Source organism: Leuciscus leuciscus (assembly GCF_965113295.1).
Source record: "Leuciscus leuciscus genome assembly, chromosome: 16".
Taxonomy (NCBI): domain Eukaryota; kingdom Metazoa; phylum Chordata; class Actinopteri; order Cypriniformes; family Leuciscidae; genus Leuciscus; species Leuciscus leuciscus.
This window is the reverse complement of record NC_138740.1, coordinates 29503545-29531440: the sequence shown is the minus strand read 5'-3', so window position 1 is coordinate 29531440 and position 27896 is coordinate 29503545. Positions and strand designations below refer to the sequence as shown.

The following is a 27896-nucleotide window of genomic DNA, read 5'->3' as shown; positions in this document are numbered from 1 at the left end:
TGAAAACTCTGACTTCCATCGTCTTTTAGGGATGAGCAGGAACGTCGGTCTAAAGTTTGGTTCAGCAAATAATACAGAGGGAAAGATAAAAAGGAGAGCTGGCAGCATGGATAAAAGTGGCAAGAAACCAGGATTGCATTTGGGAATACAAAATGCTGAGATGGCAGCGGGAAAAGCTTCAGATCGGAAGCTGCCTTCTACTGTAGCCAAATCCAAAACCACTACACCTGCACCAGAACCAGACCTGCCTCCTTTCACTTCAGCTCAGGTGAGCAGTGACTTCTGAATATTTACAGTGTTTGTGTGGTGAAATGCTTTTGACTTTTTACAATTGTCTGCAGGAATGCAAAATTGACGCTGTTAGCAGAAAAAAGTCATTTGTGGGATTTCACCAAACACTCTTCCCATATTTGAAAGAATCATTTATAAATCGGTCAAACAAAAGAGACGTTTTAAAGTCGGCATGAAATGGATCATCTTTTCTTCCCTATTGTGACATATCCGAGTGAAATGGCTTTTCGAATCAGAATTTTTTTTTTTTAGTGCAGGACATGATTTTGTACTTCTCTGGAATTAATTGGATCGTTGTCGTTTTAACATTTTTCTCATCCTCCTTACAGTGGTTGCATCTTTGTCACAAGTTTACATTTCTGCTTCTCTAATTAATTAAACCCCAATCAATTAACACTAGTCAAAAGTCTGTTCATTCTTTATTATTACTAATTTCCATGTTCAATAATACAGTTATCAAAACTATGAAATGGCACACATGGAGGTTTGAAAGTTATGCAGTGACCCAAATATGTTTATTAAATCCAAAAATATATTATATTTGACCTATAATTGAACTGGACATTTCAATAGATGCTGGACTCCTTTTGACTGATTTTTCAATATCCACTCCAGCATCCATTAAAAAATATTAAAATAAATTGAGAAAGTTGTATTGTTTATTTGTTTACAAAACTAATTTCAAGCATATAGGCCTAAGCATTGGCCTTAAAGTTCTTTTTTGGAGCTTTTGAAAAACATGCAAATGTTTCCAAATGATGTCCTGTACTATTATGTTTTAGTTTTTATTACTAATCACAATTAATCCAACAGCCAATTAGTTTAGGATTTTTGATGATTTCAGCAGGATAGATTTTAGATATTTTGCACATAAATGTTTGCATGTTGTGTTTTAATTTTTTTTTAATTTTTTTTTTTTTTTATGAATATTGAAAACCTTTGTTTGTTAATTAATGTAAGAATGTGTTTTGTGAAGGCCCCTTAAGAAATGCATCTAATCAGGGTAAAGTGAACCTGAAACCAACTAAATTATTCAGGTTTTCAATAAGACCAGTCACCTTGTTGATTTTGTCAATGTGTTGTTTTGCCTTTTTCCCTATGATGTATGTAAACTTAATATTTGCATATTCATTTTTTGTCTGTATCAAACATCACCTTGCAAGAACTGATATTTCCTTTAGGAAATGTAAAATCTAACTATCTTTGACAGTCATAAATTGGCAGTTTTATTTTTCTTAAGGATGTACAAAGAACCTATCCAGGTTTGTTTATTTGATTTGTACATGAAATCTTCTGGAACATCTTGTTCTATAGATGTTCAATAAAACTGAAAGTGTCTGTTCTGGATTGCAGACTCCCTTCAGCGCTGCCCAAGCCAAAAGTAAGCCATCGCTGAAGGATCTCTGCCCAGAGGACAAGCGTCGGATTGCCAATCTCATCCAGGAGCTGGCCAGGTAAAGCCCTCTCATTATAGTGGTCTGATGAATGAATGATTACAGTAGACCTCAAGCCAATGTGATTTACTGTGCATGGATCTGATTTTGTTTACGTGTTTCTTTTCAGAGTGAGTGAAGAAAAAGAGGAATCTGTACAGAAACTCAGGGATGAACAGGAAACCTTTGAGAAACAAATCATACAGTTAGAGCAACAAAACCAGCTCATCGTACAAGAGAGAGAAAGTATCCTTTTACAACAGAAACAGTAAGAATGCTTATGTTTAGGTTATCGAGTTTAGGTTTTAGGCTTTCATTTAAATGAAAAGCTGCCATAAATCACATCAAATTAACATCAATTACATTTAAATGGAAAACAGTCAGTGGGCTATGACCGATCTCATATTATTGTATACGTTTTTATTTCACAATATAGTTATTTTTTGCTGGTGACATATCAGTAGGATTTCAGATTTTACTTTTTCAAAGTGTTTGTTTGTTTGTTTTATTCCTCATGCAACAGGCCACTGATCAATTTGGTGCATCCTTGCTGAATAAAAGTATTAATTTCTTTAAAAAATAAATAAATAAAAACCTATTGACCCTAAACTTTTGAACGGTAGTGTAATTCACAATGTGGTGACTCAAATCACAGTCCTCTCTTTAGAGAAAGTGAAGGACTGTTTTGTATTTTAGACTGACAGGGGGCAGTGTTGTCTAAGCATTGGATTCATGTTCAGTCGTGACTGCTGTAGGGGCAATATAACCACAGGATGTCATTGAGACGGTTGCTGAATTACACTTGTACTTGAAGGGGTGAGGATCCACTTTCTTTGGCATTATGTGTCACATTGGACTACTCTAATATTGAATCTTTTCATTGAAGATGAAATAGGCTTTATTTGCAGCATGATTGTGTGAAATGTAACAGACAAACAACAGAAAGAATGCACACTGTGTTAGGTTTAATATTTACTATTTTAGATGCCAGTTTTTGAGCTCAGGGATCGGACCCGTCCTTGGTTTGGGTTGAAATGCTTTTAATTTTCGTTTGAAATTGAAAGAGCTGGCACTGATCTCATGACCACTGGGAACGGCGTGGGTTTCTTCTCGTGCCAACCTGTCATCCGACTGGCACATCACAAACTTCGCACAGTTCGGATGCTCCCTTTTTTTCCTTGCGGCTCTGCCAGTTTCGGTGATCTTGCTTTGGTCAAAAGACATGGCGAGCCATCAGTTTCGTCCAACACTGTGAAATACGAAGAGCAATCGCAGGCTGCTAAATTGCAGATTTGGCAGGCGAGCTCAGAAATTAGGCGAGCTCAACTCAATTAAATGCACTTTGGCTCCGCGGCCTGGCATTTCCACTAAAATTCAAAACTCCATTAAAAAGAGATTGTAGTGCAAGACAAACTGTATGAAAGCCCCCTGTGGAGACAGGGCGGTCTCTAAAGGTATCAGACAGATGCTGGCCCACAGAAGCTGGTCTTAAAGGTTAAGGGGGACGCAAAAAGACAAACTGAGTCATGAGGCTCTGTATAGAATAATTGCTCGCATTGTCTCCATCTTATCTGCCGGGATTGCGATTATCAAGAGGAAATATCTCCGTAGGAGGGGGAGAAAAATTATAAGTTACATTCTGTGCGTAGGAAGAATTTGAAGCCCGTGTACGGAATGAAATTAGAATTTTCTCAAGCCTGTCTTTGGCATTCTACACCACGTCTCTGAGCGGTAGATTCTATTACAGAGAAGCTCGCAATCTTTGTTCTTCACAAGGAATTTACATCAAGAAGCATGGAAGACACAAAGGAGAAGTTGAATGCATTCATCAATATCATTAATCTTATTGAAGTTTGCATGGTCGCTTTTCCGAACGCTTCGGATGGATCAGAGGAGCAGAAGTCCTTTTGTAATAGTTTGTTTGACTAGTTCTGAATCCGTGCATCCTGGCGGGATGAGCTTAGGTGGGGCATAAGCCCTCACAGAAATGCCACTTAATCACAAACCCACTGCTTGCATATTGTTTATGACCAATTAGTTTTGTAGACACACTAATAATTGGAAGTAATAAACCACATGCTCCCAGCAAATGAAGTCCCATGATATATAAATAATCAAATCATCAGTGGCTTGGTGAGTCATTTTCACTGTTATTTAAATCGAAGCGTGCGGTTGTGTGAACTGTCCTCCTATCGATTTACATCTCAACCTAACACACGCAGACCATCCTGCCGAGTGGCCCCGTAAAATATTCTCTTCGGCGCAATTTTGTTCTACCTCGAGGTGGATTTCATTATTTTATTTCTGTGCCGGGCTGACAGGGGAGTGAATCATGTTGACAGCGCCTGTCTGAAATATCGAATGCAAACTCTGATTTTGTGTATTTTTGGATGGGGGTGGAGACGTGCCTGCAGCTTTCTTTTCTCCTGATGTAGGCCCTCGGAATGAGCTCTGATTGGCCGGCAGCCAACAGAGGTGCCTGCGCGGCGGGAAGCGAGAGAGAATCTTATCAGTCCCGCTCCAGTCGCTCCAGATTACCAGGCGCTGAGCGTTCCTGCACGCCCTTCTGTTAATGTATTAATATGTGTGTTTACGCCCAACCTGTCTATCAGAGTATCAGAAGCCTCTCGTCAGCTGCGAGGTAGATGCCTGTGTGTGATGCACTCTATCTACGAGACAGGCTCTTGGTTCTCATTACAAATGAGAGGCCTTTTTATGGTAAGGGTTCTTGTTGAACAGTTACTCATTTCATACCTGGAATTATACAGAGGTTTGACATGCAGCTGTCATAAAGGACATTGTATGTTGGCACCTCTGGATTTCATATGCCTTTGTATCCTCTTATTTTAGACAGTCAGATGTTGACTGATGATCTTGAATGAGCTATAATAATAAACCTGATGGATTTAGGTGAGATATTTTTAGATAAGATATTTCCTTAACAAGGAATCAACCGTCAGTTTGTGGTTCCGCTTTCTTTTTGCGACCTGAGCATGTAGAACAAGGATGTCAAACTCCTGTTTGCGTCACCTGACCTTACGCGAGGGTTTACAATTTAAACATTTTAAAAAAGTTTTTCAAAAAAGTATCTTTTTGCTCAACGAGGCTGCATTTATTTAATCAATTATTTGAACAGTAAAGACCGTTTCTATTTGAATATATTTTAAAATGTAATTTATTCCTGTGATGGCGAAGCTGAATTTTCAGCATCATTACTGCATTCTTCAGTGTCACATGATCCTTCAGAAATCATTCTGATTTGGTGATCAAAAAACATTTCTTATTTTTATTATTATTATCAATGTTGTGCTGCTTAATATTTTGTTTAATATTTTTGTGGAAACTGTGAAAAGAACAGCATTTATTTGAAATATAAATATCTTTTAACATTATAAATGACTTTACTGTAACTTTTGTTCAATTTAATATAAGTATAAATTTTTTAACCTAAAATAACAATAGACATCTTATTATCCCGGAATTGTATATTTGTTTGATCTGATACAGTCCGGAATCAACTTAAAAAATAAATAAATCTGCTTTAAAAAACAATATTGGGGTAAAAGAACATGGTAGCAGATGGAATTTGCAAATTTGATTTATCAGAGGCCTTTATATTACATTTCTAATCACCAAATTAAACTGGTGGTAATTGGGGAATATTAGAACCACTCACTCTCTTGGTTCTTAACTTTAGGTTTTAATATATTTAATACTTCAATAATCTGAAACTGAGCATTAACACAAAGTTAGTAATTTGTAGTAATTTTATGGCTAATTGTAATTACAGGCCTGCTTCTCATTCAAACTGACAGCACTGAATCAGTGGTATTAGTGTATAGTGTATACATTTTTTATATCACAAATTTATATTATGCGTGAATACTGAATGTAGTTTGTAATCAAGCAAAACGTTACCACTTTAAGATGCAAGCTATAACGTGCAACACAACACATTGAATAATTGATCTGTCCTCCATGACCTGTTTAACTGACTGACTTCTGTGAAATGCAAGAGAAGATATTTCAAGACAACACTGGACCCCATTGGGTTTCATTATATGGGCAATTCATTTTATGTTCTGCAGAATAAAGTAAGTCATACAGGTCTGGAATAACATGGGTGAGTGAAGGATGATTTTGGGTGAATTCTTCTTTAATGCACCATATTGCTTGGCAACTGTAAGGAAGTTATTTTACATACATCATACATATATTACTTTAATTATTTATTAAACACTGGTGTCCTGGTTCGTTCTTATACCAATAAGCCAGTGTGATTATACCACTTTACCTTGCCTTTACCAAGGTAAACATCACTAATCCATGGCCTTGTGGGTTATTTTTATATTTATGAAATTCCTCTTCCTTTTTCTATTGTGCAGTATTCTGGAGATTTTAAAACTAGCCTTTGTTTTTAGGTAAGATTTACCATGCTTATCTTATGGGTATTGGATTGAGAGGCTGTTGAGCAGAGGCTGGATTTAGTGCTTATTGACATTGTAATAACAGAGATATGAGGACTATAAATAATCTCTATATCGTTCTAACTTTCAGTCGGTTTGATCTGTGTTGCCCCTTTCGAGTTCATGGGCCTTGAGGTATTATGATGATCGCTGAGCGTTTGTGCTCTACAGCCAGGCTGATTATTAAGAAGAAAGACCAAAAAAAGTCGCTTTCCATTATTGCTTTCCACATTGGAAAATTAGATCTACCGAATGGATTTCTGCAAAGCGTGTGAGAGTAAGCGGGCGTACGTCACACTGTCATTAGTCGGCGCAGTCGGCGTGGCTGTGGTTCTGCTCCAGATCAGTTGAGTTCTGCCCAATGCTGCATACGTGCCAGCTCTCTCTGTCTCTCAGCCTGGCATTCTGCCCGCCCCTGCCCAGTCAGACCCAGATGGAGGAGTGTGTGAAGCCCTCACCCCGAAGAAACGCTTCTATCTCTTCTCTGCAGTGCTGCTGTCTCTTCTCGCTTTCTTCTCTGTCTGTGCACTTTTTCAAAAAGTCACAAACATGACTCCAGGTATTGGCGGCTGGGATTCAGCCAGAGAGACTCAAATGTCAGGAGGCAGAGTAGAAGTCCAACTGGTCTCCTCTTTTTGATATAAGGACACTGGACAACTGAGCTCTCTGTGGGAGAATTTGTTTTATATATTTTAAGTTCTTCTTGTAGCTTTTCCAGTTATACCTAAGCTTATTCAGTTGAATTTTTGTACCTGGCCAGTCTTATCGAAGACTATAGAATAACACAAGATGCGTCACGCGTATTGTTTTGAATGGGGAAAAGTGCAATGCTCAATATGGTGGAATAAGTCCCGCCTACTAAATAAGAGCCAATCACTGATTGGTAAAGTCATCGCTTAATTGCAGCTGCCGTTAGAAGAGCCGGTTCCTATAGAAACAATCAGACCACTGCGCATGCGCATTAGCTTGATCCAGCCTGAAAAATTTCTTTTTCTGTCATGATTTGAACGTTTAGAAACAAAATTTATGAGACAGTTGTTGTCAGAGTCGGTGGTGATTTCAAATACGAATCGTAAGCTCGGCGAAACGTTTTGGAGAATTTGATGTTTCCCCATTCAAAGAGATAGGAGCTGTATTTGCAAGCCCGAGAGGCGTTTCAAAGATGGCCACTGAGTGAAATGACTTTTCTTAAAGGGACTTTGGTTGTATTTTATTTAAATTTATTTTGAACTTTTTTTTTTTTCAACAAAACTGGATGATACAGATTTAGATTTTGGCATTCTCTGAAAAAACATCCAAATTATAACCTTTGGTTATGACCATTACCTTTGGTTTATTCCATATTCAGTGTTGCTTGTTACTGATACTGGTCTGAAAAACATTATAAATTAATTTCATCCAAACAAATTTGCCTAGCCATCCGAAAATATAGAAATATATAAAATTACCACCTCAAATCTTAGGGAAAACGCCAACTTCCTCAAAACGATGAACTGATATTTTAAGTACTGTACTTTTTTTCTTTTTTCTTTTTTTTTAATCACCCTGTCAACTTGCAGACCACTGACCTAGACCAATCTTGAAATGTTATTTGTTTTACCTCTCAAGCTTGATTGAAAATATATTTGAGTGTTTTCCTTGACATACAGCTGATTTTACAGTTACTAATTACCTTTGGGACACTACCTTGAGGGAGGTTTTTTTCTTTTTGTACCTTCTGTATAAAGTCTCCTGCCTGCTCAGCATTAGCTTGGCAACACTACATGGGGGGAAATGGATTACCATGTTTGGCTTGGGAGGAGAGAGGGTTTTAGTCTAAGTGGGAACAGTGGCAGAGTTATTCAGTGCGTGTTGACCCTTGACCCACGGCACAGGCCTGCAGCACCAGTACCGAGAGTGTCAGGAGCTGCTGGGACTCTATCAGCAGTACCTCTCCCAACAGCAAGAGAAACTCAACAAGTCTATCACACTGCTCAATCAGTCCTGCTCCCACAGCAAGGTGAGTACTAAGAGAGAGCGTGTCTGTGTGTGGGAGAGAGCGATAGATAGAGGCCACAAATGGCTCAGACTGAACATGTGCGTGCACTGAATTTGTATCCTCAATGCTATGTTGGAATTTTAGCTGATCAGTCACGGCATTGTATAACCATAGCAGGTAGAAATTCATTTGTATAGCCCGCTATCTTTATAACCTGGCAGACCAACCAATTTATCGGCTGATATTTGGCCATTTTGAGATTTTGAATGCAAGCCCAGCAAATTTTCCGTTTTCCTTAAAAAGTAAATATTGGGCGAATTTGTTATTTCGATTACACATTTGCAAGATTCTTTTATCTAGAATGACTTTATATATATTTGTTTCGATGTATAAGACTGACCTTGAATACATGACGATAACTTTGCTCACCGCAGGCGTGTGGAAGTCCACCAGTAATTCCCTAGATTAGATTGTGCTTGGCCAGTTGTGTCATTTTCCCAGCTACAGAGGTTTTTTTTTCCTGTATTTGTCCCTCTGTCTTGCACATGGTCAAAGAGAGAGATAAGACCACCAAGGTTGCACGAAACATGAAATGGCATTCATAATTCATTTTACTTGTGTAATATGACATTTTGAAATGAAAGAATATTTGACAAGGAAAAATGAATGCCACAGTTTAATATTATCCATCTGAAGTTGTTTGGACATCAGCTGAATTTATTGCTGTGGCAGAATATGTGTACGTATGTATTTTTACTAGTGCTGTCAAAAGTAACGCTTTAACGCATGCAATTATTTTTTTCAGTTTAACACGTTAAAAATATATTAACGCAAAATGTCCATTTTGTCGAGTATCCTCGCCAGCACAGTCTTAAATTATTTAAATTAAGTCTTAAACGTAAAGAGTGAGAAAATGGGATGCGTGTCAGATCCGCGTCGTGCAGAATGTATTAAAGTGACAGCAGCCTAATAAACCCGCAGTCATTATGGATAGTCAAAGAACAAAATAAAAAGAGAAAATTACTGCTCTTGACTGAATAACATTTGTAGCTTTAATAAGGAATAATCTACATTTAATTTATAATTTATGCAGTGAAGAATGTGAAGTGTTTAATAACTTTATTCAATTTCTGCATATATCCATACTGTTAGACTTACCTAAAAATATTAAAGCACTGTTTACAAGGTTCCATGGGTCAAAAACAACGAAAACAATAACTTTTTGTGCAATTTGAATGGGCAAGTAAAAATCTGAACTGGTCTGACTGGGCCAATAGAAAAAAATGCGCCCTGATATATTGAAGCGCACAGGTAAATGTGACTTTTTATTATGTAAATTTTAACACACAGTTGGAACAGTTTTTGCAACATAACTATTCATGCAAATTCTCAATTTCATAAAAAAAATAACTTTATAAAGAAATTATAAATTAATTGCATCCCAAAAAACTGCACTGTATGAATCTGAATAACAAACACCCCATACCTGGGGGAGACCCCCAAGTATTTAGTGATATGAAAAGTACCCTTAGTTAGAACCCCTATTCAAAATTGGTGTATTTATTTATTTATTTATTTATTTATTTCAACCTGCTGACCACTTTTATGACCTCGTAAATCTTTCATGACCATCAGTGACACATCCGGTCTGAACTGGGTAACTAACAGATATTCAACGAATAAAAAAAACTTAATACCGACCTCCTTTTGTTGCTCAAAATGATCATAGATCTTAAGATTAGTAACGTTGCTCACAGCAGGCAATTTGAAGTCCAACAGTTATTGCCTTGAAATGTGTTGAAGGTAAATTTGTTACAAAAGCTCTGTTTTGATGGCTCTATCGGCGGTGCTTTTAAAGAGGATGGATTTAGAGAAGCAGCCTCTCAGAGAGGGGTTTTGCATTGTTGACACTTTTAGCATCTATAACTGTTAACCTGTCAGCACACTAAAACAGTCTCAGAGAAGTTCCATCTTTAAATTCATACCCTTTAAAGCACTGTCGCTAAAAATATCAAAGCTAAAACAAAATAAAACTCACTAACCGACACTGTAAAACTCATCGGTTGTTTTAGTTTAGAACGTGCCCCCTGTGCACCCTCCATCTTAAGCTTGTATAAGGGAAATGAGCTTGTCCTCTCTGAAACCTTGGCTGTGAGTAATGCATGTTTACATGCTCCACGACCTCCTCTTGAATTAGTCAGTGGCCCATTTCTGTCCCCTCAGAGGCGGACGATTCTCCTTTGTCCTGAATGTTTATCTCTTCGGTGATTGACCTTGGGTTGTTGCGTCCTTTTGGGATGAGCCCACCCTCTCTGACTCCCTTGAGTAAAACCTGCTTTCGTTACTACATTATTAAAAGGTCAGAGGTGACGTGTATACTTTCTCTACCTCTGCTTCATCCCACAGATTCCTTGCAGCGAAGGGGTGCCCAGGAGGTCTCCGTGTAGGAGAGGAACTGCTTTAGACGGATCTTACTTGGACCTTCCTTTATCAGGAAGTAGAACTGAGAGAGGTGGGTCAGTGGAGTGCACTCATTCTTTCTCGACAGGACCTTTCAGTGCACCCTCCAGCAACGAGCAGAACTGTGGAGTCCATGACAAGCACACCAATCACAATTCTGAAGGTGGACATAGTGATCCCAGCTTCTCCAACAGGGAGCCCTCAGCCTGTGATGCCCTGAAGCGGCCTTGTGCCTCTGAACCCAAGTGCTCTCATCAGTGCCACAGAATGGAGAGTGACAACATGCGTGGTGCTAATCGAACCGGACTTGCTCCGCCTCCTGGTCAGGAGAACTGGGAGGAGAAACGGCAGTGTCTATTCCTGCAGAAGAAACAGCTGGAGATGGAGAGGGAGAGAATTCAAGCTCGGTTGGTTCAACAGGAAGAGAAACTTCTGCTCCAGAACCAGCAACTCCGTCAGTCTTACCTTCAGTACAGCAGGTAAGAGCCTGGCACGGGCCTTTTGTTTAAACAGTAGATAATAATGCATACACATAACTAATAATGCATACACAGAAGGTCATGCACCTAAAAATTGTTCTAGTTCACTGTACAATAATCATGACTTTTGTCTCATTAAAAAACAGTGACGAGTCCTGCTATTTTTGGTGCAAATCAACATTATGCCACAAATTCTGTTAATCCAGCCTAACTTTCGCAAATATTCTTACAATTTTTGTCTTTTGAAGGCTTCAGCAAGCAACCACAACAGATTTTGAGAAGCACTTAAATGGAGACAGCCGTTTTAATGAAGGTCCACAGTCCTGTTTTGTTATGGATCAGGTAACACACAGGTAAAGATTGTCTTAAAAATAGCATTGAATGCAAAAAAGAGCTGGAGAGATAAAGAAAAAGTCAAAAGTCAAAATCTTTAAATATACAAAAGTTCCCTATTCAAAAGATTGGGGTCAGTGAGATTTGTTTTTGAAAGAATAATTTTCATCAAAGAATCCTGAAAAAAAAAATATATATTACAGTTTTCAAAAAAATATGAAGCAGCCGCACAACTGTTTTCAATTGATTCTTGAGCACCAGTTCAGCATATTAGATGGATTTCTGAAGGATCATGTGACACGTTGACTGTAATAATGACTGCTGAAATTTCAGCTTTGCCATACCAAGAATAAATTCCATTTTAAAATATTTTAAAGGTGCATTGTGTAATCTGTAGACAGAAATGCAACATAATATACATAACTATGTTTTCAGTGGTGTATAAAGACTTACTTAATGAACCGTTATGTGAAAATGAACCTTACATTGAAATGGTTGCAATTCGTAACCTCACCACTAGATGGCGCTAAAAATCATACACTGCACCTTTAAAATAGAAAAGATTACATTGTAATAAAATCTCATAATATGACTATTTTTACTTTTAAATGGTGTAGAATAGTATCTTTCTCTCTCTTTCTTTTTCAGCAGTGAAATAAAAGAGCGAGAGTCACACGTTCTGCAGAGAAGTGTTCGACAACCGTTGAGTAACATACAGTCACAGGAACAAACATCAAGTATTCAGCAACCTACACCCAAGCTTTCACAAGGTACGTTAACAAGAAATTATGCTCAATAAGTTATTCCTTTCTGCTTTTTACTTTACCTTCTTAATGGGAAATTTGCATTACATCATTTCAAGTATCTCTAATTTTCTCCCTGCAGAAATCTCCATTACCAAGAAGGATATGGCCACTTCTCCTGTGATTCCAGAAAGCTTCCGGACATCTGCTCTTCCCAAAATTCCTCCTCTTGGCCTTCCCAGGACTCCACAGGCCTCCAGGTGAGTTAAGGTGTCCCTCAGGGTTCTGTCTTTGGTCCACTTCTGTTTTCTATGCCATGGATTAGTTTCTTTACACACTCATCTAAGTCATCACAGCCTGTCTAGGCCCATCTGTCTAACACAACTAATGTGTTTTTCCACACCCTTTCTGTATTTTTAGATGAGCAAAACATTTAATTTTGCCATTTGTGTGGCCACTCTGCCAATTTGGGATTCTGTAGAGAGGCTGCTGTTGCAATTTAAAGATGGGGGGAAAACTCCTGGTGCTTGAGATAAGCCACTTTCAGGAAACTCAATGAAAAGAACCATACAAGTAAATACAATTTAACAAGTTCAATTCAAGAAGGAGTGAAAAGAGGGAAATGACAGCAATTTTGGCTCAACAGCACAGCAGGGGCCAAGCCCATGTATTAATTGTGTTTTTGGAGTCCCTGCCTTTGTGATAGAGCTTCTTAATGCAAGAATGTGAAAGAGGAGAAGGGGAGGGAGAACTGATATATGGGGGAATCCAAATAAAACAGGGGAAAAGGGAGAAGAAGAGAAAAAAAGAGAAAGCTGGTCTGGGCCCAACGCAGTGCGAGGCCTTTTTGATGAGTTAAATGAAGATTTTTGCCGGCCAGCGCTGAGGCTGACAGGAGCCAAGCTGAGTCCCATTAGCTGACGTAGCAGGGCCCAGCAGCAGGTGTAATTGAACCGAGTCTTCCAGCTCGGGCCGAGAATGCGCCACCTCCCTCAGCTTAATGAGAAAGAGTGAGGCAGAGAATGAATCACTGACCGCTAGCGCGAGACACACTCTGGGATAGGGAAGGAAATTCATTACCGTTTTCTTTTAACGTAGAAAGGTAATTAATGTGACAGCATGTCTTTTTTCCCGTCCCCCAACCCTCACTGCGAGAGTATGAGCATGTCTCGTTTAACATGCCATCTCTGAAAAATGCAGATTATTTGTAAGTCGTTTGTTAGGCGTATTTCTTCTTCTTTTTTCTAGGAGAAAATGTACTGACTTCAGAAGTAATTGCCTTTTTTCTCCCTGTATTATATGTTATGGTGAATATTTTGCATTAATATGTTCCTTTCTGTCTCAGATGTTTCATTACCAAGCCAGAACTTTTACAGGGTCTGGGAAAATTAGGTTGCTTTGTGTGCAGCCATGCTATTTGTGGGAGGCATACCAAGAGAATGTCAGAACTGACAGGGAATTGAATACTTGCATATGCTTAATATGTACAGTACTAGGGAACTTGATAAGGGCCAAATGTGAACTAAGTCTAAGGCAGAGATGTGTATCTTAATGAAGTCAAACTGTTGAATTTTAAGTGACCGTTCCGGATTCACCTTTCATTGTGACGTCAAACAGCTTTAAATCAAAAGTCAAAGATATGTGATCAAATAGGCGATAAAATAGATCTTTAGTTAGACATTTCTCTAAGCACTGTCTATTGATTAAAGATTTTAGTTGAATAAATGTTACGCCAGTTAAGGTATCTTACTTGTCAATATTTACTGAGAAAAGCCTCTAGATTAAATTGCTCAAATGGTAAGAAAATCTTTACAGAATTTAAAAAGGAATTAAAATAAATATAGAAACATTTATTTTAATTATGTAAATAATGAATGGAAATAGAACATTAGATTTCTGTACATCTGGCATGCAAGTCATATTTTGATTTAAAAGGACACACTTGCCTTTGCTAATCTTGACATGGTTAGAAGAGCATCATGGGAAACACTAATGCTAAAAAGGTGCATAAACTCTAACAAGATGACCGTTTACCCTAACCAGCACTATGGAAAGTATATATATATATATAGACGATAAATATTTTATTGCATCCCGCTGTCTGGAGGGTACTTTTGCATTATTCAAAACCAAACCTGATTTGAGGAAATCAATGAAGCGAGTCGTTTATTTATTTATTTTTAAGAAGCCAGAGGTTGGATGCTGCCAGGACAACCTCAGGTCTGATGGGTCTGATGCCACAGGGATACACTTTAGAAGAACTACCGAATGCCCCTGTCAGCCAGCAATGAATCAATAGACAAGCACTGTATTACTAAGAGTTTGCTTAAAAGGAGAAAGATGCCCTGGGGATAAAAGTTTGGGTTAATGAAATGATTATGGATTATGGATCTTGTGTCTGCTAGAAATCATAACATTTCACTCTACCTGAAACGGGTAGTTTTCTTTGATTGTCAGTATCCTTCGGGTGTGTGATCCCAAGTACTGATTCTTGCATTGTTACACACTTAGATTGGTCTTGCCTTTCAAATTGAGGGATTTTAAAGTTTTGCTAAGGCAAGTGTCACTATTACTATTTTTCATACTTTGTGGTAGAAATGTTGAACCCAATATATTAAACTTTGGCATGTTTGTTGTCCCACACATTTTGTGGAAAATGAATGATTGAGGAGACTTACTATTTTCACGTGGTTGGCGATAAAACTGAGACTCTTTGACTTAGTAAAAAAAAAAAAAAAAAAAAATATATATATATATATATAGTAATATATATATATATATATATTACTACTAAAATAAATTCATACCACCATGATGGTGTATTTTGCATTGCTAGCTCCACTCACATTTCCTTTTGAAAATATTAAGTTTTTTTTCGAGTTGATCTCACTCAGAAGAGTGGAAGGAAGAGTGGAGAAGGCGATGAATTATGCAGTCAGACTGATAAAACTCAACAACCTCTGCAAGAATCGTCAAAACAATACACTCATCAAACCACGTCCTTCTTTCAAATTACCTTCACCTTTTCAAATTAACCTGTGCAGTGCAGACTTGGGCCGTCTCTTGTAAACTCCTCATCACTTTACATTGTGTATCATTAAAATTTTCAGGGCTATTTTGATAGAGCTGAAGTGAGAAATGTCAGTGCTCCTGCCCATGGCCTGTGCTTCTCCTCTGCTTACTATTGATTTGAAAGAAAATTGACATGCAGTTTTGTCAGTGCTTTCCGTTTAGGATTTTTATATTACTGTTTGGGTACAAATTTGTTTGGGCTTTCAGGCGTGACAGACATTTTTAATGAGAACAGTAAAATAGCTGGAGTCAGAGGCAAAGGAAACTGATAAACTGTCTTTTGTTTGGAGTAACTGAAGTAGAACCTGATTCTTTTTCAGTGTCTTTCATCATCTCTCTGCATTTTACTCTCACATTGATGAGAGTAGGAGCTGGAGTTGATGAGTTAACCGGTAGAGATATATTTATATAATATTTATTTCATTTAAAAATTTAATATAAAAAATATGTTTATTTTGTTAGTTTTGTTGAATTTAAGATTTAGTATTTATTTTATTTTTCTCTTCAATAATCTAGAGAGTTAAATACTGCTATTGTAGTGCTCAGCTCAACTTTTTTTTTTCTCGGGCATCTTGAACTCTGTTCCCAATGCCTAGCTGATCCGTTGAATGAACAGATAGCGTTAGGGATTAGCAAACCTCCTCTTAAGTGATATTAATGTCTCGTGGTCATTCGCCAGTGGACCTTGTGAAAAGCAATGAAAGCTTTTGGGTAAATATGACTGCCAAACACATTAGCATTCTCTCCGGCAATTTCCTCCTACCAACGCCCTAACATCCCCCTCCCCCGCCCAAACTACACCTACCCCTTCCCTTGTTATAGATTGTGACCGGCGGTAAGAAATGCATTATTCATATCGGCAATGTCGTCCGTTGATGGATGGCTGTTTGAGAGGCCTGTCCGTTAAATAAATCAACAAATAAAAATGCTAATTCTCACATTTCTAGAGGGAGCCTTGCCAAAGTCCCACCCCAACAGCCATCCACCCTCAGTGTAAGCTCTCTTTCTCTGTCTCTTTCCCTCTGATGCAAATGTACAAAAGAATTGTCGGATGACAATCGATTGTCATTCGCCAAAACGACAAAATGAGATTCCCGGATTGGACATTACTATCATTGTCATAGGACTGGATGTCAACGAAACTTAGATTCAAGTTTCGGGCTTAAAAGCAAAAGAACATTAGGCAGCTTGATCCATTATGATGTCATGAAATATTTGTAGCAATTTTTTATTCTGAGTAAATATATAAAGTTGCATACTGACATTCAGTGAGCAGGTCTCTTTCTCAAACAGGCTTGTAACTGGCTGTGTAATCGCTAGCAAATGAAACATACCTGACAGATAAAGTGCAAAAGTTGTTTGCTTTTGTTAGTTATGATCATAATTCTTGTTACATAAAATGTATTGCAAAGTAATTTCATTAAGAAATCTCCATTTATATAAAATAACAGCAACATCAATGAGAGTGCACAAAAACATTCAGTGTAAAGTTGCAAGAGTGAAATGAAACATTCTTGATTATATATGTATTACTGGAATATGTTTTGACAGGTTAACAGTGCAAAAACAGTGTAGGAGTCAACATTAACTGTTTTATGCTGTTGCTGATACTGTGTTCAAGAATTGGAAATGTGCAATGTAGTTACTTCTCACTATGGTTGCATCCATGAGTATAATGAGGGTGGCCACGAAGATAAGCAGGGAAGATACCTGCTCTTTTCCAAAATCTAGTGAACCACCTACTTCGGCAGTATTTTAAGGCATCACTTTGCAAAAGGTAAACCTAAACTTCTTGTGTGCTATTTATTTTGTTTATTAGAGTATTATCATCATTAGCTTAGCAACATGTTGTTAAAAATTATTTTCATTAATTGAAATAAAGCTGAAATAAAATATTAGATAAAAAACTTAAAGGGGGAATGAATTGAGGAATCCAGTTTACCTTGATCTTTTGACACGCAAGTTTCAGAACTCAAAACTTCCTTGTTAGTCAAAAAAAAGCTTTTATTGAAACCAAAACCAAGGAAAACGACACGTTTTCACTGGACTAAAAATAACATTACCTTCCAAAGGATCCTAATGCTAGAAAAGTGGTTATTTATTTACAAATATCTGAATGTCTCTCATAGGGCTGTAATCTCCCAGTCGATTATTTGGTCGATACGTTCTGGCTCGACCAAAATTCTGATTGGTCGATTTTTTTGCCGCGTTCATTTCATCAGTTTTGCCGCGTTCATTTAATTAGTTTTGCCGCGTTCATTTCATCAGGTGGAAAGCACTAATTGCTAATGGGGGTGTTTTCAGAGCACCTGTGTTTCACAGGTAACAGTCTGTCTTCGGAACACCCCCCTTGTTTTCACTTCTTTTGGATTAGCCCAACCCACTGGAGAAGAGAGACAGATTGAAGAAAGTAGGCTACTAGAAGGTTTGCTGAATATTATTTATTTAATTGTGAGAGCGTTTAATTCATAGTAAGTCAGTCCTCTTCTACCATGTCAACAAAGACATCGGCAGTGTGGCAGCATTTTTTTAAAAGAGCGGCTGCACAGAGCGGCTGAAATTATAGCGTCTGTCAGTTATTATAATACATATGACAAAAACATTTGTCTAAATTATGTTGCATATTCCTCAAAAGTTCTTGTGATTGATATCACTAGTTGACAACAGTACTATTTTCGGAAATCATAGGCTCTGATATTGCGCAGGTGCACGTGATGCAACGCTGTCAGAGCCGACAGACTCGTGTCAGACTCATTTCAGTGCAAAATAATTAGGTCAAAAACGATTTAATATACTGCAAATAGCCTACTAGTTTTTTGTTTATTTATAATTCATTTAGGCGGACAACAAGGCTACCAATACTGCGCACAGTGCGCAGCTAATTCATTTAACGTTTTTTTCCCCTAACGTAATTTTTAGTCGATTTTTTTTTAGTCGAAAATTTCAGGACTTCAGTCGACCAAGATTTTCTTTGGTTGATTACAGCCCTAGTCTCTCAGCATAACTTGTTTGTTCGGTGCATTTCACTGTGGGTTCTTTGGTAAATCAGTCGCAATTTCAGCGCAGGCAGGCAACACTTTTACTGTAAGATATGAACCTGACAGTAATGCCACAACATGCAAGTAACCGTGTTAATTCTAATGCTTTATCTGTGATCAGTGATTTAATATGTAATGATTCTAATATGTAATGATTCATGTACAGTCAGACATACTTTCTTTAAAATCGTTTATTGCTTTTTATGCGTCAGTAAATCACGCCAGTGAGTAAATGGTCAACTTCACATTGCTTCTCTTAGTAGCATGAAAATGTGTTATTTAAATTTGATTAAATTATATATAGAAAGTGATCAAAGAACCCTCGTTTTATAATTGCTGGAGCTGTCAATCACACAGGGTGAGTGTATATGTGACTGAAGGTGTGTTCATGCCATGTTGTAATTACCATAATTATGAGATTTCAACTTGTTAAAAGCTTTTACATCCTTGTAGAACTCGTAATTACAGCTTGTAAGATTGGAATTTTCTGAGAGCTCCTACTTGTACCATGTGACTGCTGTATCACCTGACCTCTGCAGATTAATTTCGGCGTTGATAGTTTTGCCATAGACACTTTCCAGTCTAAGGGCGTGAACAGCATATAATAGAACGTCATGTGTTGTCATCTTGAGCACCTGTTATGTGCACCCCTGGTTATAATCGATGAGGCTGTCTACACTGCACAATTAATCTCTTATTTACATCGTGTTTGCACTGTTAGTTATGGTGAAAGCATTCATGAGAGTGCAGAAATAGTTGCAATGATGAGAGCACTGCATTCATGCGCTCAACAGACATGACTGTCATCGGCTAGAATGCTCATCACTGCAACCTTTCATGCAACGGGAGTAATGCTATAATCACGATTAGCTAATCTCGACAGCTCTGATAGTAAAAACATTGTAAAAGATTTGGAGAGAGTTTCACATGTAATACTTAATTCATATGCAAAGGTGTTTACCAATCACATTGAAGTCTCACCGCAGATACGCCCCTTCCAATGGAGTGTTCTCGGCTGCGTTCCAGTCCGAAATTGCCATGCCCTTCACTTGCTAACTTCCCTCCGTCTAGTTCACTCGGTTGTACGTCATTGCTTACGTTGCATGAGTGCCCACTACTGGCGGAACCTTTGCAATAGGCTGAATTGGAACGTGCTAAGCCCTTGATCACTTCGGGGTTGATCCACTATGGGGTTGATTTATTATAATTTTTTTTCCCTTACGAAATTGTTTAATGCAGCATTCTACATGTATATAGGTCTGTTTGAGTTGTTTAAAAAAAACAAAAAAAAACATAGAGTGGTTTGTGGTGGGGTAAATTAAACGCAATATGCGTTGACGTCACAATCGTGTTACATTGTGGTAGATGGAGCTGCCTTAAGTGTACATGTGAAATAGACTCGCTCCCTCTGTCAGAATCGAGGGAATGAGGGTCTGTCCATATAAACTTCACGAAGTGGAACGCACTTCAAAATGGCGGCAGGGATTCCCCCGAGGGGAAGTGCTTTGGGAAGTTCGCAAGTGCGTGTCTAAAAGTGGACTATAACGCAGCCCAAATCAGAGGGCTAAAATAGAAAATGGTCTTTTATTTCTAAATTATGACACATACTAAATACAGTACTAAAATAACGCTACATCAAACTTTTTTGTAGTATGCAGATTAGTCCCTTATGAAGAATCTCTCATATAGGCAGTAAACAGCAAGCTATTGTTTTTTTCTGATGGCAGTAGGCAGAACAGCCAGTATAGTGCTGCATATGTAGGTTTGTTTATGGTGAACCTCCAGAGTCCAGGGTCAGAGCTGTATCAGTGGTTAACAAACTGCGGTGGGTCCAGGTGGTCTGTCTAAGCACCGGCTTCTCAGAGGCCTTCGTAAAGTGTGAAGTGAGATCAACTGGCCTGTAGTCCTCAGGGATCCGGGGGTTTCCGATCTTTGGCAGCAGAACAATGCAGGATGTCTTCCAGAGCTAGGGCACCTTCATCAGTCCCAGCATGAGGAACAGGTGCTCAGGAACCCCACTGAGCTGGCTGTGTGAACATGTGTTCAACACTCTGGGGATCAATCCGTCAGCCTCAAAACTTATCCTTACCTGTGCAGAGATTCACCAGTTTGCTCAGTCCTCACCTGGTAAACTGAAATAGACATTTGAAGGGTGAGAGGAGTAGGTATAATTTTAGGTTTTAAAGGCATAGGTCACCTGAAAGTAAATAGTCTATCATCATTTATTCACTCTGATGTTGTTTCAAACCCTTAATATTTGAGATAGTCTTTCTGCAAATATTTTAATAGTGTCCCATGTAAGAAGTTTTGGCTGCTTTTTTTTTTCATTCAATGAAAATTGTTTGGGTGGCAAGCCTAAAAAATGACAACAAAAAAACACCATAAAGGTGCTGTCACATTTACTGTTATTTGGCAAATTCTCATGGCCGAAATCCAGTTATTTCAATAGGAATGCAAGGATTTTCCTACGTAGATTTCGCAATTGATTCAAGTTGGTCACACGCTGCGTTGACTAAACAGAAAGCTGTTTGGTTTCAAAGTGACTTCTGTGTGAGTCGTGCATCATGCATCACTACACTTTTGTCAGTGTACCTTTTTTCCCTGTGAAATTCTGTGACTGCACCTTAAAATGAGGCCATACATATAACATTCACTATATTTCCCTGTAGTCCTACAAGAACTTTTGTGAGAAACAGGCTGGAATTTAAATATTAATTCAAAATCATTCCTTTTTTTTAAAAGCATCTCGATGCACGTCTCTGGTTTGATGTCAGTGACGATCAGTTATGTGACACCTAAGAACCAATGATGTTTGATCTCAAATTGGGTGACACGTCTTGATGTGCAAGAATATGATATTGAGTGACAGATTTACTTACCTCTGTTCCAAAATCTAGTGAGCTGCCTACCCAGACTGCATTTAAGGCATCTCAGGCATGCTTATCGACATCTCAGTTAGGATGTTGTCTTAAGGCCCCGATATACTCACGGCGAAGTTCTTTTTCTTTTTTCGTAGTAGTAAATAGACCTTATTCAGAGCAGCGCCATAACTGGTATGAAAGCAAGGCTGTGACAGATAGACTTGACATTTTCCACTGGCATCCGCTGTAAAAAGCTCCTAGATCCCTTATTTTCTATGGCTCATCATGTTGCCTGTGGTTTTTTGTCTTTTGAAATTTCTTGAAAAGATGTTTCGTCAGCAAAACAATCCAAAAACGCATTATATAGTAGTACAACCCACTGAAGAGATGCATGTCTATGTCTCACAGCCTCACTTTCATTCCCGCTAAAAATCAAAGATGACGCTGATTTGAATAAGGTCTATTCTGTTAGTGAACATCCCTAAGCCGTCCACACTGCCGAGAGTGACGTTTAGATGAATATGGAAATATGTGCTGTGTGCTTTTCTTTTCAATAACAAAATAAACAACAAAAATGACAGCGGTGAGAGAACAGTAGTTATGAAAGAATCTGATCATAGCTATGTGGATATGTTTGCACGAGCTCTGTAATTCAGCACTCCAGTAAATTCACATCGTGTTTATTTATATAGCACTTTATACAATAGATTGTTTAAAATCAAGCAGCTTTACTGTATTAAACATGAAAAAACTTTCAATTAGAATTACAACTTAAATTTCTACTATAAAGCGGCTCTCTGGTGTATTCATGTTTTTACTCACGGATATCAGACTTCGATGGACTGAAAAGAAGAAATGAACCAAAGAAGATTTCCACGTCAAAGAAGGCGGGGCCTCAGAGCACACCTACCTATTACATCATCGCCAAAAACCAATGGTAGTATGAAGGTGTTTACCAGCCAGAGCAAACTTTTCCGGAAAGTTTTTGAACTCCCGAAAGGCACACAAAACAAACTTAGTTTTGGCCTGATTTTGTTCAAAATGACATCACACAGTTTGTTCTTCAATTTCACTTGAAGTATATCGGGGCCTTTAGAAGTGTAGGCTGTAAAGAGCTCACTTGGTTTTGGAACAGAGCTTATGTGTTGCCTGAGAAGGATGAAAGTTTGAAGATTTGACACCCTTTAATTTACCCTTCTGTGAAAACATTTTCAGGTGTAGTTGGCTGATACTTTATGATTTCAGACCCAAAAAGTGTCAGGCATGAAGGAAATAGTGGATGGCATGTTTCTCAGTGTCTTGTATAATCACCACTATCATGGCCATGAAGCAAATACTGCTTTCAAATGTCAGAGGCACTTAGTGGATAGCACCGTTTTCTGCCTCTCATAGAAGCTGAGATCCCACACACACACACACACACACACACACACACACACACACACACACACACACACACACACACACACACACACACACACACACACACACGCACACACGCACACACGCACACACGCACGCACACACACACACACACACACACACACACACACACACACACACACACACACACACACACACACACACACACACACACACACACACACACACATCTGTATGAATACCCACTCATCCCTTCTGCTGCATTGGATGCAAATCAATGCTGTTTAGAATGAGCAGTGAATTATGTTAGCAGCATCAGTGGAGCGTGCTTTAAGAATTCATGTTTTATATCTGAAATGTGCACGTCTGTACTCGATGAATAATTTATTAAGCACCTCGACTGAGGGGTTGAATCTTTATTAGCTTAATCTTTGTTTATTTATTCTTTTATTTATTTATCTATCTCCTCGCTCAGCTCTCTATAGTTTCCTTCCAAACTAGGAAGAAAAAAAAAAAAGTGCTGGCTTGTTCTTCATACCCACCCTTAGGCCACATGTTTCAAAGCCTGTGAACTGTTGTCTAGTCAGATGCAACAATGTGGCTTTTATGTAGGGGAATCTGAGGATGCGCAGCATTCTGAGCGGTATGTAAATGATCATGCTTTTTAATCCCACTTGTCCACTTTTGTTCTGGTGTATAAAATAATTATGTGACATTTCCTGACTCATGTTTCTTTTTCTCATTGCTAGGTGGGATGACTCTTTGATGGAGCTGTTGGACATTTTTAGTCCTGTATCTAACCCAGAGAGGTACCGAATCAACCCTTCGTCCCGGAAGAGTTTCGTCGCCCCTCTGACCTCTCAGAAGACCATTTTCTCTCCTCTAGACCCCAGTCGGTCCTCTTTGCAAGACCTGGAGGAGAGCGAGATCTTGGAAGACATCTTTTTCATCTGTTGAATGACTGGTTGTAATGGCGACTAATTGTTGGAATACAAAACTCATTTGAATGATCATTCATTATTCATGTGCTCTTAATTCTGCCTTTTTAGTGTCTTGAAATAATTATGGTCTTCATTTTTTAACATATTCAAGTGTTTCTCCCTTAATAAAATGTGTTTATTAATAAATGGTGTTGTTTATTCAGTCACAGATGGTTGGGCAACAGCTCCATAAAAGTCTACAGGCTTTTCAAGAAACTGACTTGGCAACGTAAACGTTTAAAGAGATTCTCAAGAACAGTTGCTGCAATCTGTAATGTGTAATCCCTCTATCATCTGATGAGATGAGAAATTTTCTTGAGAGTGACTAGTCAAGAAGATGCATTTCTAGTCAATGCTGCATTTTCCACAAAATCACGAGTCATCAAACTGTATGCATATATTAACAAATTCACATTTCTTTTCCAAATGTGTCCCGTCACTTTCCTATACCCCTGCTTTTCCAATATACACAGCATATATGCTTTGATACTTCAACCTAGATCTGGAAGCACCGGTATATGCAATGGGATTCAGCCAAACATCGCTCCAGGGCTATTGGTCTAATTTGATCTGAAGTGTTGTAAAGAAAGTTTCAGAGAGGCGCCTGTGAGTGCGCACGTAAACCCTCCACCTTTGAAGTGGTTTCAGAGTACATCAGTCGTGCCACAAATCCATAAAAAGAGAGAAAGAGATTAAAACAACCATAAAAAGTCTTGTATAGACATACAGCAGGAAATGGGACAAGCATAATGCTGCTTTATTCTACACTGTGCTTTATTACTGGGCTTAAGCGGAAACGCGTCATTCAGTAAAATTACAAAAGAGAGTCTAGGGACCAGAGAAAAGTGTAGTTGAGAACAGGGCAGGAGCTGCGGCAGCAATCCGACTGCTAATACAGCTCAATCTCATTGTGATAGGCTTGGCAAAAATCCACAGATACCACCCAGCACGCTCAACTGTGCTCAAAATGTCTGGATTTGTTCGTTTTTTTTTTTACCCCATTTTACTGCATTGTTTCTGTAAGTTCAGACTGTTTCTGATGAGTTGAAGACAGTTAGTGCTAATGAAGAAAGGCTATAAAACAAAGAGTTGCGGAGAGTCTGATGGATTAGTGCAGTTTTTCTTCCTTTTTTCCAGCGTGTTTGAAAAAGCGGTGAAGCAAATCGTTGTTCTGACAGACGGATGGAATCGCAGAACAAGAAGAAAACAGCAGACAGTTCTAACAGGTGCAGCACACCAGTCCTTCATGAGTTCTACATTCTCCATAAAGGTTTACCCTGATTCTGCCAGTTGCATTGTTCCATTGTGTCTCACAATACAAAAACATGTAAAAATATATTTTAAATAAAAAGCATCGTTTAAATGACAGAAATGATATTCGGTGTGGTTACAAACAGAAAAGAAATTATACATATATTAGTATTTCAAAATGAAGCAATAAATAAATAAATGACATTTGAATAAATGAACAAATGAGTACATAAATAGGCAAATAAATAGCATGTTGGCAGCAGTTCTGAAAGTGACGTGGATTAAATGCGATTGACTCTTCTTATGTTCCGTGATTAAATACCTTACAACCATAATGCATCTCTAAGGACTAGAGTTTACCTGCTTTAATCCAGTTTCGTTTTTTGTCTTTCAATTTTTTTTTTAGTCATCCAGTCCTTCTAGATAGAAGTAAAAGATTATAAAATATTCAAACCTATATACAGAGGAACAGAGCAAAAAAGAGAAGAAAAAAAAAACACATTTACAGTATATTCAGTAGTTCATGTATATACTTGTATATATTTATAATAAAATTTCTGTTCTGTCTTCTTGGTTTTGTCAACTCTACATTTCCAGATTGCTATGTAAACAGTTGCAGCTGAAACGGTTAACACGGAGGGAGCTGATGAGCGTGAGACAGAAAGACAGAAAGGGAGAGAAAGACAGGTGACACTGAAATCCAACAGACGGAATGCATTACTTGCAAACGATCCTGGAATACCTGAATGATCATGTGTCGGAAAGATCTAGAAGGCAAAATGCAACATTCTCGGAACCCCGTCTGAAGACGCGTCGATTCAGAACTGAATTCCCCTTCGAAATGAGGTGAACTGACTACTGCTTTTCCCCCCCACTGTACAGACGCTTTACTCTGCGGTAAAGCAAATTAACCAGCTCTGAAATTATCATATATTTACAATAGTGCCATCTTGTATAATAGAGCAGTTGCAAAGCATAACCAAAATGAAAATCCTTAATTAGCAATAAATACAATGGTAAATTCTCACGTTCCGTCCTCGACCCTATCTAGTGGAAAAACTTCCCGCCAATCAGTCAGAACTCCGAAGCTGCGCGTGTGAACGCAATGTGACGCGGATTCTGACGATACTTGTGCAAAACGTACATAATGCCCACTTCATTGTAACCATAAGCAGAACGTCGAGTAGGTGTATCTGTAAATGGCGGTGTCAAGCTGCACAGCACAGGTTTGTCATGTCAACAAATATTAGAAGGCTTCGCTGTTAGCTGTAGCTATAGTAGTCGTCTTTTTTGTTTATTTTTCTTTCTTTTATTTTTATTAAGAAGAAGAGTGTTTCTGTTGTTTTGACATCATCATCATAATAATGAATGGCTGCTAGCGGTGTCGTAGCACAGTGCTGCCAGGTGCAAGGACGCACTGCTGACGATTCGACGGTAAACCGATAAAGCCAGCGCACGGCTCGGTTCGAGTGAATAACGTCGTTTGTTTGCGAATGTTTGCAGAGGCGGAGGGCGGATATGTCCGTATTCTGTACTATTCCGTAATGATCCTGATTCTCTTGAAACTCTCAAACGAGAGGAGGCCATTTTGCATTTGTAAGTAGCATATACACATATATACACAAACTGAATCTTTTTTTCTTTTTTTCTTTGAATGTGTGTGTGTGTGTGTGTGTGTGTGTGTGTGTTGGCGGATGCGGAACGTTATATCGGATCGAGAGGAATGCCTGCAGATTGCAGCTGCCGATTTGAGATTCTTCCCAGTGGTAAAAGTCTAAAGCAGAGCAGATGTTTCAAACTCTAGCTTAAATCTACAAAAAAATTACAGCTCTACATATTGAATAGCCGGTTTCTATATATACACACATATAAAATATATGCATATAAATACATATATGGGTTTTGGGATTAATATCGTGTATGTATCCATATATATGCTGTACAGGTGCATAAATATGAATACATATTGCTTGAACGTCTGCTATACATATACATATCGTATGTACGTTATATATAAACAGGATTGTTTATCTCAAACCTCTTTAAGATGGTCTCTTAACTACAAGGTCAGGACATAAGATAGAAAAGGTAAGGCTGCATTATGGAACAACCCTTCCCATGCACCCTTTCTCTCACCACAGAGAAAAACTAGAAGAGAAATAAAAATAAATATTCTTCATTTTGAGCAGTAATTGTAAACTAGCGAAGTGAGCGGCCTCGACGGACCATCGGAAATAGTTCTGCCAGTATTCAAAAGCATATCAGCAATCTATATGTATGCATATAGTCATATATGTTCTTTTTATACATATATCTTTTTTAAATACAACTCTAACCGATTGGCACAGCAAGAGATGCAGTGGTCCGATTATGTTACAGATATGAGTCTTTTTTTTTTTCTCTCTTTTTTTTTTTTCATTTGTGATAAAAAGGTTTGGTCATTTGGTCCCTACACAACTAAGGAATGACAGGTAAGTCTCCCAGCGGACGGAGGCTGCGGTTTGTGGCAGCCGTTGCCCCTGGAAAAGGACAGGCACTCCAAGAAAAAAAGTTGGCCATCCCGAGTCGAAGCAAGTTCGTGTCCTGAATTGTCACTTCCTTCCAAAAAGTTCTGTCTTTCAATTTTTTTTTTGTTCTTTTTTAATCCGTTTTGTTGGTTTCTAAAACAGTTCTTTAAAAAGTTTTCCCAAAGACGTGTTCAATATTACATGATTTCCATCTAAAAGTCTATCTTAGTTTTAAAAAGTGTTTTTTCCCCCCATACTACTTATTCGTAGATTCAGAGCCTTCTGAGGGCTTACATTGTTTTTCTTTTTTTTTCCTTTTTTTATATATATATATTTATATATATATTTTTGTGTTGGTCTTCAGTAATGTGTCCTGTGGTCCTGCAAAATAAGGGCTCGGGGGTTCAGAGAAGGGAGTACGGTATGGTCCAGTTACACCGCAGCTCCCCTGAGTTAAACACTGAAGTCCAAAAAGGTCCATTGAGCCTGGTGGTGGTGGTGGTATATCACGCGGCTACGTCCTCCTCATGTCCTGCTTCAGCTGTACTGTATCCCCAGCCCCGATGATCTTGATCTTGTTGTTTTCAAATACATTTGGCATGTTATCAACATGTGTTCCAG

General features: G+C 38.3%; 2 protein-coding genes across 12 annotated transcripts in view; one reads left to right on the top strand and one right to left on the bottom strand.

The window, feature by feature from the left end:
• kiaa1328 (KIAA1328 ortholog) overlaps nt 1–24922 on the top strand; it is a 25668-nt gene extending 746 nt beyond the window's left edge. For 2 of the 3 annotated variants that reach the window (XM_082140315.1, XM_082140317.1), the window contains exons 3-11: nt 30–268; nt 1645–1745; nt 1855–1970; nt 8065–8189; nt 10575–11107; nt 11356–11460; nt 12089–12210; nt 12326–12443; nt 23287–24922. In XM_082140315.1, the coding sequence (XP_081996441.1) occupies nt 30–268; nt 1645–1745; nt 1855–1970; nt 8065–8189; nt 10575–11107; nt 11356–11460; nt 12089–12210; nt 12326–12443; nt 23287–23494 (1667 nt within the window). In that variant the 3' untranslated portion in view covers nt 23495–24922. The remainder of the gene's footprint in view (nt 1–29; nt 269–1644; nt 1746–1854; nt 1971–8064; nt 8190–10574; nt 11108–11355; nt 11461–12088; nt 12211–12325; nt 12444–23286) is intronic. The other variant, XM_082140316.1, reaches the window with a different exon arrangement.
• celf4 (CUGBP, Elav-like family member 4) overlaps nt 24502–27896 on the bottom strand; it is a 100739-nt gene continuing 97344 nt past the window's right edge. For all 9 annotated transcript variants that reach the window (XM_082140328.1, XM_082140326.1, XM_082140323.1 and 6 more), the window contains one exon: nt 24502–27896. The gene's annotated coding sequence lies outside the window, so the exon portion shown is untranslated.